This window comes from Mobula birostris, chromosome 2 (genome assembly GCF_030028105.1).
Source record: "Mobula birostris isolate sMobBir1 chromosome 2, sMobBir1.hap1, whole genome shotgun sequence".
NCBI lineage: Eukaryota > Metazoa > Chordata > Chondrichthyes > Myliobatiformes > Myliobatidae > Mobula > Mobula birostris.
In genome coordinates this window covers 231,337,389-231,350,683 of record NC_092371.1, presented here as the reverse complement: position 1 = coordinate 231,350,683, position 13,295 = coordinate 231,337,389, and the positions used below count along the sequence as shown (strand labels likewise).

Genomic DNA, 13,295 nt, shown 5'->3' with positions numbered 1-13,295 from the left:
AAATTCAATTTTGTAGTTTTCAAGAGGGAGCTCAATTAGAATTCACACACTTATTAGGAGAGGCTGAGGGAGTGATGATTTGAGTTGTTCTTCAATAGACCCTGTATGCTCCTGGTAAGATAAATATCTTTCTTCCGTGCAGTAACGTTGCAATTCTGTCCTTCAATTTTCTTTGTACATGATCTCTGGCATTTCTAATAGTCAACAGCCCTTTCACCATTTCATGTAATCCACCCACTAGGCAGCAGCACTGGCTTACTTTAACAACAGAATCAGGCGTAGACTGTGTGTACATTGGCTATGCTTTCATCCAGCAAGCAAGAATTTCATGATTCACTAATCCCAGGCAATCTATCCTAACCCTCTCAGATTCTCCCTTATATTTCAATATATTCAGCGTATCATGTGATGCTGATGATATTTTTCTTCCTTATCTGTGACTGTTCACATTTCTGGCCTAGGAACCCAGCTCTTTCTCTAGCACTTACCCTCTTTCCAACACATGGCATCTTCTTTGCTCCTTAGACTTTCTGTGATTCATTTACTCCAGACCTCTGGCTTCCGATCATGATAAACTTTATTTTTCATCAAAGCTGCTATTTCCTGTAAAAATTCTCAACTAGTTACATCTGAATGCACTCCTTTCTGCTTACCATCATCCTAACAAACTTAGGATGAACTCAAAACTTCCAAAACTGCTCATTTTTATTTCAGATTTCCAATATCTACAGTTTGTAAAAATTGATTTCTTATACCCCTCTGCCATGCCTTTTCCTACAATCTATACATTTAAATAAATATTAGAACAATGGAGTATCTCACTGGGTCCTTCAATACTACCTCTGTAGTCACAGCAGCATCTCCACTTCCTGTGGAGAATGAGGTCTCCTCCCTTCCCAGATGCTAACTAATTTTTACAGAAGCAACATTGAGAGTGTCCTGACCAACTACATCACCATCTGGTATGGGAATTGCAAGGCACCTGACCACAAGATCCTACAAAGGATAGCAAGAATGATGAGAGGGTCACTGGGGTCTCTCTTCCATCCAGAGATACTTATCAGGAACGCTGTGTACGCAGGGTCCTTAGCATAGTCAAAGTTCTCTCCTCTCCTTTGGAAAACCACTTTGACCCTCTAATATCAAGCATGAGGTACTGTAGCATTAGGACAATATTTATTAGGATGAGAAACAGCTTTATTTTCCAGGCTACTGGAGGATGAGACTACTGGACTTCTTGCCACCACCCTGGTCTCATCAAATACAAAGTGCCTGTAGCATTATACTGTTTACTTTTAACTTACATCATAATGTTAATCTTATGGAATATATTTTATTATTTGTAATTTATTTGTGCTAATATTAGTTTATGTGTTCTGTGTGAGATATCTACTGTGTTGTGCAACCCTTGGTCTTGAGGAATGTTGTTTCGTTTAGCAGTATACGTGCATATGGTTGAATGACAACAAGCTGCAGGTTGAAAACACAGGCCAAAATTTACTGATAATTTTCGTCAATACTCGCACTCTAACTCACACAAAATGCTGGAGGATCTCAGCGGGTCAGGCCACATCTAGGGAAAGGAATGAAGAGTCAAAGGAATGAAAGGGCAAGATCCTTCAAATGTTAACTCTTTATTCCATTCTATAGATGCTGCCTGAACTGCTGAGTTCCTCCAGTACTGTGTGTATGTGTGTGTTACTCTGGACTTCCAGCATCTGCAGAATCTCTTGAGTTAATATTCTACATTGGTTTACTGATATATGGTGTCCATTATTGAAATGACACAATGAAGCCTACGACTCTCAATTTACCATATGTGGCTTAGCATCCTGCATTCATCTATTAAACTGTGCGTTCACCTGTTCTGTTAATTTTCTTATATTTTTTTTCACCCTCACTGATCTATGAAGTTGCTGATGCCATATTAATTCACTAATTTTCTGGTGGCTGCTTTGCTGTTCTATAATGCTCATTAATAATCTTTTGCCTTCGTGAATCAGTGGACAAATTTATCATTTGGGACTTGCATTGCTAAATAGCAACAAACCTAAGATGACTAACTTATGTTGCATGACATTATTTTTCTTGAATTTTAATTATCATGTTATTAGTCTGCCAGTACTGGAATCCATTATTTTGGGATGTGCAGTCACCAAATTCGTATTGAATGTGGAATAAAACGTTAATCACGCTTCATTCCTTGGGAGTAAACGTGGGGTACTGAATTTTCTGCCTATTATACTCCATTCCATTCTCCTTTCTATTGACTTTAATGGAAAGAAAAATAGAGTGTTACGTGCAATGGAGAGCCAAAACAAACATCATTATCTACAAACCACTGCTCAACTTTTTGCATGAAACACCATGGGAGATAGAGAGATACAAACAAGAATTACAACATAGTGCAACCATACAGGTTCATCCAGAATGACCAAAAAGCAAAATCAGGATACGAAACTAAACTGTACGATTTTAATCACAAGTCAGAACAACAGATAAATTGTAAGTACTTTTGCAGCCCTAAGCATATGCTTCATTTAACAAATCTGAATCTATAAAGATGATGACTTTTTATAGTTAGTCAAATTTTAAATTTACTATTTTAAAACAGCATGAACAAATTGCACACTGCTGACTTTGACTCAATGCCTTTTCTTTACATTGTAGCCACTGCATGAACGCAAAGCTCAAAAACAACCAGAATCATTGGTTTGTTGATCATATAAGCCAAATATTAACTCAAGATTCGATCCAAAGCACATTTATTAGCAAGATATGTATGCAGTATGCACCCCGAGATTCGTCTTTGCACAGACAGCCATTCGTCTTTGAAAGAGTCCAGACATATTCATACAAAATGTTGGAAGCCCTCAGCAGGCCAGAGAGCATCTTTGGAAAAGAGTACAGTCGACGTTTTGGGCTGAGACCGTTCAGCCGGACTGGAGAAAAAAAAGATATGTAGTAGCTTTTAAAGGTCAGGGGGAGGGGAGGGAGAAACACAAGGTGATAGGTGAAACTGGGAGGACAAAGGATGAAGTAAAGAGCTGGGAAATTGATTGGTGAAAGTGATGCAGGGCTGGAGAAGGGGGAATCTGATAGGAGAGGACGGAAGGTCATGGAAGAAAAAAGGGGAGGAGCACAAGAGGGAGGTGATGGGAAGGCAAAGAGATAAGGTGAGAGAGGGAAGAGGGGATGGGGAATGGAGGGGGAGGGGGCATTACCAGAAGTTCGAGAAATAGATGTTCATGCCAACAGGTTGGAGGATACACTCACTGAATATAAGGTGTTGTTCCTCCAACCTGAGTGTGGCCTCATTGTGACAGTAGAGGAGGCCATGGATGGACATATTGGAATGGGAAATTGAAGTGGAATTAAAATGGGTAAATTGGGCTTCTTCTGGCTGACATCTTTCCCTCCACCCACTTTCCACAGGGATCACTCCCTACATGACTCCCTTGTCCATTCGTTCCTCCCCATTAATCCCTCTCCTGGCACTTAACCTTGCAAGTGGAACAAGCGCTACACCTGCCCCTGCATCTCTTCTTTCACTACCATTCAGGGCCCCAAACAGTCCTTCCAGGTGAGGCCACACTTCACCTCTGAGTCTGTTGGGTTCATCTACTGTATCCGGTGCGGCCTCCTGTAAACATCTTGTTAAATCCACTCGCTGGATGTTTTTTTTTTGTTTTTGGCACCATGCTTTGTAAACTCCAGAGTCTGTTGTGCATAGGAATCCCAGGAGATCAGCAGTTTCTGAGATATTCAAATCACCCTGCACAGCACCTAATTAATTAGCTTGTTTATTTCGGCTTTTTTCTTAAAGATGTGCCGGATGCACTCCAGCTAGCACTGCACCCCTGGAGATCACTTCACTGAGCACCTATGCTCCATCCACCAGAAGAAGCGGGACAAAGGAACCAGATTGCATTGAAATGAATAATTAAATAAGTGAGAAAAGAGAGTTTAGTGAAGAGTGGCATCAAGCAGGAGCTACAATTTTATGTAGCATAAGGTTTGTTATCTCTTGTCTGAGAAAATGGTGTCTCTATAATGTGGATGATGCAATAAATGTTAATTCCTTTAATTCCTTTAAGCAAGAAACGGACTTGTTTCAGGCTGAGAAAGATTAGCCTGAACAAAAGGTTGGTACTTCATTGAACTATGAGATACAGTGATCTCCTAGACTGATTTCAGTTGCCGAAAGAAGCTCTATGATTCTACTTTCCACACTCAACCCCCATTCTACCCCCCCCCACCCCATCTTCAAAATACTTGGAATTTTAGTCTTAATTTGACTGTCACATAAAAATCACGTAATTTTGGTCCGGTGGTGGCAAGGTTATGAAAATGCAGTAAGATATTCAAATTCAGTACGAGGATTCAACGAACACGTTGGTTCTGTTTCCGGTCATCATTGTTGGTAATGTTTTTCTAACATGGTGTAAGGTCAATGAATACCCCTTAACTTGGTAAATGAAGAACAAATTATTTTTTGTGGTTCAACAAATTTGGTCATTAAAGCAGGACAGTACCACATTTGTTGCTACAATCCTCAGGAAGCCTTAGGACCCAAGTTCAGGAACAGTTATTACCCTACAACCGACAGGCTCTAGAAGCCAATGTGGATAACTTGATTCACCGCTACTCAGAACTGATCCTATGACCCACAGACTCACTTTTAAGGACTCTTTACAACAGGTTCTTACTATTATTTATTTGTCTTCTTTTACACATTAGTTGTTTGTCAGTCATTGTAAAATTCTCATGTAAATACCTGCAATAAAATGAATCGCAAGGTAGCATATGGTAACATATATGCACATTAATGATAAATTAACCTTGAACTTTGATGATACTCATTTCTCAGGCCTCACATTTTTTTTTTAAGTGGCCTTTTTAGGCAGTTGGATGTATAACCTTGTGAACCTGTCACCATTTAATCGAGGCAGAGACTGTACAAATTTATTTGATGTTCATTGATTTTGACTGGATTTTAATTAAATTAAAGTCCAGTCTGATATTTAGTACTACACCTGGTGTATAAATAAAATTCAAGTCATACAAGGTTAAATGTGCCAGCTTCAGATTACAGGTGTTAAAACATGGTTTTGGTATTTGCAGCTGCTTATCTCTGCTCTCATCATCAGCAGAAATTTTAGGCTCTTATCTAAATATCCTCATATACACACCCTAAGGGAAGGAAAAGTCCAGCTCACTGACAAAGTTATTTAATCATCACGTGACCTCTATCCCAGCAAGCCTCATTTCTCCATCCAGCAATCCTTTGGGAAAGGCAAAATAGTTGTATTTGTGAAAAACTCTTGATTTCCTCTCGGATGCTGAATCAATGTTCGCCTTGCTTCTTTATGCAAGGTATTAACAGAAGCCCATTTCTGGCAAACTTTGTATACAACTCACCTAACTCATTTACGAAACTACTGAAAACTAATACCACAAGGCTGCTAACCAGTGTTTTGCTCACAATCTCTGGTTCTTTCTGAACAATTAGTCCTGAACAGTCAATCTCTTGTTATCAGTCTGGTTTTACTCTTCTGAACTTTCATGATCACCTGTAGAATAAGTGAACCAAATGGAAAGGAGTTTTATTTTTTGATTTGTTTTTGATTATCTACCATTACATCCTAATAGTACCAGAACTTTTGTGAACCTTCAGTGCCTCACATACTGAAATCTCTTCAAAGATGAACTGTGGACAGTTGTAGCATTGTAGTGGTCAACTTATGCAGCACAGAATCATGAGGGTGGTTGTGTGGAGCAGAAAGAAAATAAAATTGATGGACTGGGGACAAGTGATTTTCTATCATTGTAACTTTTAATAGAATATGAAGAAACATTTTGCAGTACAATTGGGGAGGATAAAATGCAAAGACAAGTATAATAACGGTTAGAAGTATGTTTGCAGAAAGATAATTTATTGCTGATAATGCCTGAAGATATATTCCTATACTTGATAAACCATAGGGCTACTTGAGGAAATATCATTGTGACATGCAGGTAGTAATGCCTCATCACTATTTTTGCAACTAACTGTTAGAAACTCTGAGAGGATAGAAGAGTTATTTCACTTTGTTTTGTTTAAGGAAAATATTATTTTTATTGGGGTGGATGGCAAAGCGATGACACTGCATGAGATCAGTGGCTAAAGGGTATCTGGGCTTATTCTGAGTTATTGTTGAAACCTGTGTCCATCTCAGTGTTAAAGAATATGAATGACCACCACTTCCTAGCTGCAAGTCTGTTCAATCCTGCCTCTCAAAGTTTCATATCCAAACTTTCAGAACCAAAAGTACACCCTCGTTACTTTCCAAGCAGCCAATTTTCCCAGCTGAAAATGTTTAGCTGGAATTTGGTTTATTCCAATTACTTTTACCAACATATAGTGGAAAAACTTTTGCTTACAGATCATTCCACATGCAAGTGCTTCAAGGCAGTACAAAAGGAAAGGAAAAAAAAACAGAATATAGAGTTACAGTCAGAGAGAAGCAACAGTGCAAGTAAACACATAAAGTCCAAGTGTCATAATAAGGCAGACTGAAAGACCAGGAATTAATCATCAGCATAAAAGAGGCCTTTCAAGAGCAGAATAGAAGCTGTTCTTGAGCCTGATGGCATGTTCTCAAGCCTCTATATCTTCTACTCGATGTCTTCTCCAGTCCACTCACATAATGAATCCTAAACTGAGTTGATGAACTCGGACTGGCTTAATGGTGTCTTTCCTGCCATACACTGCAGAATATTCCATTTCTTTAGTAATAGAGATATGTAAATGTGTATATATTGTCTGAGTACTGTATTTAAGATAGATACTTCTACTTATTTTCTAATATGAATGTAACTACACTGTGGGGTGCATCATATTCTAATTCATGTGTAGCCTTAGGTTAACTTTGTTAGTAATTAAAGATGGTATGAAGAAGAAGAAGAAGAAGAAGAAGAAGAAAGCCCTTAACTCCGAGTGGAGTCATTGGGACGCTGTCACAATGGCATTTTTTTTTTAGCCGGCTTTCTTATTTTTACGAGGCCGAGTTGATAGCTCGCGCTCAACCCAGCACGGGTGGAAAGCATGCAAGGGAGCCGGCTGGATTCGAACTCGGGAGCCTTCGCTCCGAAGTCCGGCGCTGATGCCACTACACAACCAGCCGGCTAAAGATGGTATGTCCTAGTGTAAAAAATAGGAGCTGATCACCCAAAGTATGAGAGAAAGATCGGGGCTGCCAGGAGTTCACACAGGCCAAGTATATGTACGGAACTATCATTGTGGTTTCTGGTAGATATGTTTTTGTGAATATTGTCAGTTCTCCTTTCACTGTTTTCGCTAATTTTTATAAACTTGATTTTTGACGCAACAAATAAACAGCCTTGCACTGAAGTGCTATGCGACTCCAGACATCGTTTTCTTTGGTCATAACCCATGTATCTAACAATGATGAACATCATTCCATCTAGTTTATTCTGGAGTGAGGTGTAAAGTTGCTTAGCTAACCCATATCACACCCTCCCATGACAATATACCTATCAAGGCTTAGTGGCAAAGATCTTGGAGACCTGAGTTCATGTATTTGCAATTGGAAATATATCCCGTGAGGAACAAATGCAACAATAAGTAGGAAGTAAGCATTCCATAGCTGTAATCACCTGAAGAGCTAACTAATAGTCACCTTCTAAAATGTTCAATGCAAATGCAATTTCTTTTTTTTCCTTTTAGGCTCTTAAGTTCCTGTGAGAAGCTTCACCAGAATTGAATCCCTTATTAAGCTTTGTTATAAGACTAGAAATTGTAAAATTAGAATTAGATTAATGCTAAGATTCAAAATCAATTTCCCATTAGAACCATTTTTCTTCCAAACTGAGAACTAGGAAAAAGCTTGTTAAATTAATTCACTATAATTCTCAAAATCTATTAGGAATACAGCACACTTATTGGCTCTCACATTACACATATTTCAATATTCTGTATCAATTTCAGACATCAATACATTTTTAACTTCCATGTGTTTTAGCCCATTGACTACATGTTCCTCTTCTGATGCAGACTGACACAACACACATGAAGTCAGTACATCACACCACCATCGGAACCTGCTCTAGAACAAGACACTGCATTGGATTGACATCACACAGAAAATAATCCACAACACATGTGCCATTAAGATGATACAGTGCATGTTTCTTTGTTTCATTGTACATTAAAATACCTTAATGACAATTGCTAAACTTCACAGAATATTGCCAAGAACAAGCTCACATATTTGATAAGGATAAGGAGTCAGAAGTGTTAACCCATAATGTAAAGTCAACAAGCTAAGACCCCAGTGACTTTAATTCTAAAACCCTAGAGAATTTTATCAATCTACCTAATCTTTATTAAAAAGAAACACTGAAAGAACGAGATAATTGAAATTGCAATACCTGGATTTAACAGGGATAGCATAACATTCTGATAATTTTCTGTAAACGAGGAAATCTGCAGATGCTGGAATTTCAAGCAACACGCAAAAAAAAAGTTGCTTGATAATTTTCTGTGATTTCTTTGATGCTGTGTCTGTTGGTGGTTAATGGCATCTGCGCCAGACTTCGGAACAAAAGGTCCCAGGTTCTATTCCAGCTGGCTCCTTGCACGTTTTCCATCTGCGCTGGGTTAAGCGTTGAGTTAGCACCTCAGCCTCGTAAAATAGACAAACGTTAAAGACATGGCAAGATTGCCAACCGATGCGCCAAACAAGGCCTGGGGAAGAACTTTACCTTTTTAAACCTCTGATGCTATGAAACAACAGGTATTTTCACTCCATTCAAAAATTATACTTCTATGCATTTATTTCCAATATTAACCCAATGTAGGTGGTTCTTGTCTTCAATATCAATTTTAGTCCTCTGCAAATAATCATTTCTTATCCAAGCACCTTCCAGAAGATAAACTATTTTTATTAAATAGGTTAATCAGTAAATCAACAGAAAAGATGGAAAGTAGACCATTTTGTTGATAATAGGCAATTACTAAATGCAATGGTGTGTTACATCTAATTTACATTTAGGTTGCATAATATTGGGTGCATTTATAATTCTGCCATATGTCAAGCCAGAGAGAGCCACCAGCCTGAACAATGCTCCTAGGTAGATGGCGAATTTTTTAAAGAAGTCACCACCAGCTTCTTCTTCACAAGAGTGAGCTCATTTCAAATGAACACTGAAAAATTATCTATATCTATTTTTTCTATTTTACATTTTTTTAGAGAGAATATGAACAAAGATATTGGGAAAAATAAAAATCAACAAAAATAATTATTCTGCGTAGAATATTCAGTTGTTATCCGCAAAGAAATACTCTTTCCAGAACCTATCTTACAGTTAGGTAACAAAATTTTAATTCTCACTGCTTTTTGCCAACAATCTTTCAAATGCCACAGAGATTTTTGCATTGCTGTAAGAGGACATCAAACCTGAGCACTTGCTCAATACTTCAGGACTAACATCTGCTGTTTACACCTGCCTGTTGCCAACTTCAGACCATGTAACTAGGAGTAGAACATCAAGGACACAGGCAGTTTTATTCTTCAAAGAAAAATAGAAAATTGCAGCTCACATTCAAAACAAAATACTAAAGGTATTTTCTTTTCCAATAATCTCAACCAGAAAGAATAATCCTTTACTTCCTGATCTTAACTTGAATCAATGTATTTTATTTCTCAAACTTATTAATTTTTGGGGGATCTGCTGTTAGAAATTTCTCATCTTAAGGAATTACGACATATGTTTGCAAAAGAGGTACACAGTTCATGTGTTTGCATCTAACAGAATGAAGTAATTGTGTGCAATTAGCAATTCAAAGAGACAATTAGAAAAAAACCCAAAAAGAACAACTAATTTAATTTACGAGAACACTATAGATATTCCAAAAACAGATGTTAATTACAAATCATTAAAAGACTTGAAATTAACTTAGATAGGAGATAGCATTCCAATTGCAAGCAGGCCAATCTAACTGAGTTCAATGAACATCCCATCTTTCTAACTTTCACCACTATTTTCTACTCCGAGTATTCCTACTATTAAAAATCAAGCAGGACATGTCAGAATCCTTGTCAGATTCAAAGTCAAGTTCAATCAACAATCACGACATTCCAATCACAAAGAAAAGAGAAAATCTGCAGATGCTGGAAATCCAAGCAACACACACAAAGTGCTGGAGGAACTCAGCAGGCCAGGTAGCATCTATGGAAAAGAGTACAGCCGACGTTTCGGCCTGAGACCCTTCAGGACAGAAACGTCGGCTGTACTCTTTTCCATAGACGCTGCCTGGCCTGCTGAGTTCCTCCAGCATTGTGTGTGTGTGGTGCTTGGATCCAGATATTCCAGACATTCTCCTAAACTTTTAATTTAAGATCTAAGTCTGTTACCTAAACCAACAATATCTATCTCATAGTTGCTTGGTAGCACGCTACAAAAGCTCGCCACTAAGTCAGGCAAGGTTTTATAATGTTCGACCAAACACATCTGCATCAGCTTCAGTTGCCAGCACTCACATGAGCAGTTCAATACAAATATTCAGGTTAGAATTCAAATACTTTCATGAAGTTATCATGCTTAGTGGTGCTTACCTCTTCACCAGTCAGGTAGTAAGCAGAAAGGAGCCCTCCAACAAAACGGATATTCACTTCAAAAACTGAAACTTCTGCATTCTGAGAAAAGAAAGAAAAATGCTCTTAAGATGGAACAAAGTGGACCATTTCTACAAAAGTAATTGTTCACATGCAAGACAATTTTCTGAGGCAGGATTTCTAAATGAATGGCATAGTATTTGAATTTCTTCATGGCTAACAAGTTTATATTATTTTAACATTAAAGTGAAATAACTTTATTTCCAGACTGAAAACTGAAACTATTCCACTCATTTCCTAAATGAAACCTCATGCACGAAACTGAAATCCAGAAAACTTTGGTTGGGACCCAAGTCTTTAAGCTCAACTGAAAATGTGTCTGGCCAAAGTACTGGTGCAGTCAAGTCATGGAGCCAGGTTTCAACATGAGTGCACAAACCCAAATAGTGTTCGTAGTGACAAATCATTAATTTTTTAATTCTTTCTTTTGGTAGTGCAAAGGAGTTACAACCACTTTTTTGGACTGCATCGAATCCAGAGTAATAATTTATTCCTTTACACTCGGCTACATGAAATGACATTAAACAATCTTTAAAGTTATTAAGGAAATCACCAATGCTACTTCTATTTTGAGCAGCATCTTGCTTAAAAGTAAAGCTTTAGAAACTGAAAAGTGTGACATATTTATCACTCTTCCAGCAGACATTGCTTGTCACCTGATGCAAATGCGTAAGTTTATTGCAAAAATTCCACTCTATGGACTCTGTCTATACTTCTCCATACTTCAGTAAAGCCCCCACCACAATCAAAGGCCCCACCCACCCCAGATATTCCCTCTCCTCCCCTTTCCCAATGGGTAGAAAATACAAAAGCTTGAAGCATGTACCACCAGGCTCAAGGGCTGCTTCTACCCCCTTGTTATCAGACTCTAGAACAGATACCTTGAACAATAAGATGGACTCTTCATTTCATAATCTACCAAGCTACAATCTTACACATCATCATTTACCCATACTGCAACTTTTTCCATGGGTTTTATATTTTATTCTACCTTTTTATTGTTACCTCATTCAAGTTCAATGTACTGTGTAATGATTTGAGCTGCATAAACCAAACAAAAAACAAGCTTTTCACATCAAGGTTGCTGGTGAACGCAGCAGGCCAGGCAGCATCTCTAGGAAGAGGTACAGACGACGTTTCAGGCCGAGACCAGTATCTGCAGAATTCCTGTTGTTCGCATTTTAAAACAAGCTTTTCACTGTATTTTGGTACATGTGACAACAACAAACCAATACCAGAATTCTCTGTATTTAGTTATTCCAAATTCAAATACTCTAAAATAAGTAAACAGGCTTTTTGCCTTCCATTATTGCCAATGTTAGATTATTAGAGAGAACTTTATTTACAATTATCTTCAGTATTTACACTGGAGTAAACATGATTAAAAGAATCACTTACAGAACACATATGTGTTTGAATCTGGATTAAAGGGATCCAGTTTTTTGAAGGCTAGTGAACTCTTTGAGAGGAGTGATAATGATACAGTCTCAAGAGAAATCATTTTAAGCTAAATGTTAGACATTCATTTTAACAAAAAAAAACACAAATGCACTTTCAAGTTATTTTTGTTTCAGGCAGAGATTTCCACCATGCTCACAGGCATTGAATTTGATGACAGGTACATTTGTTGAACCCCCCACTCATCTTTCTTGTTGCATACACACACGTTAAAACACTTCTGCAATACAGTTAAAATGGTCTGACAGGTAGTGCATACTCAGTTGCATCTTTATTTGGTACATCAGCTCATTAATGCAAATATCTAACCAGCTAATCGTGTGGAAGTAACTCAATGCATAAAAGAATGCAGACATGGCCATGAGGTTCAGGTATTGTTAAGACCAAACATCAGAATGCAGATGAAATGTTATCTAGGTGACTCTGACTGTAGAATGATTGTTGGTGTCAAACAAGGTAGTTTGAGTACCTCAGAAACTGCTGATCTCCTGAGATTTTCATGTACAACAGTCTCTAGAGTTTACATATAAAGATGCAAAAAAACAACAACAAAAAATCCAGAGAACAGAACTCAGTGTGCAGCAACACCTTGCTGATGAGAAAGGTCAGAGGAGAATGGCCAGACTGGCTCAAGCTGTCAAGAAGATAACAGTAACTAAAATAACCACATATTGCGACAGTGGTGTGCAGAAGAACATCTTTAAATGTACAACCAGTTGATGCTTGGAGTGGATGGGCTACAGCAGCAGAAAACTATGAACATACTCCAGGTAGCCACTTAATTAGGTATCATAGGTAGCTACTTAAGTGGCCACTAAGAGTATATGAAACACACAAAAATAATGTATAAATCACAATTTAAAACAAAAACAAATTAAATTCACAGCAGGCTTTCCCAGTTTACATGAAATCACTGATTTCAGTGGTGTAAATATTAATTTTGTTCCTTTTACACGTTTTTATTCTAGGCACCATTCTCAAGCTACCAATGGGAGTATGTTTGCCACACCATGAGGATTTAAATAACTGGATTAAAATTTCTTGCTTCATGGCAGTTCTTTATCCATCCAGAAATCAGACTGCTATAAACAATGTGAACTATAGAATTGGGTCTGGACCATCAGGACAGGACTTCCTCATCCTGAGATATACTGCCAC

At 37.9% G+C, this 13,295-nt stretch overlaps 1 protein-coding gene across 1 annotated transcript in view; it reads right to left on the bottom strand.

The window, feature by feature from the left end:
* Window positions 1-13,295, bottom strand: part of man1a1 (mannosidase, alpha, class 1A, member 1) — a 497,115-nt gene that overhangs the window by 231,029 nt on the left and 252,791 nt on the right. Inside the window, exon 4 of the mRNA XM_072251590.1 lies at window positions 10,620-10,700. Within this exon, the coding sequence (XP_072107691.1) occupies window positions 10,620-10,700 (81 nt within the window). The remainder of the gene's footprint in view (window positions 1-10,619; window positions 10,701-13,295) is intronic.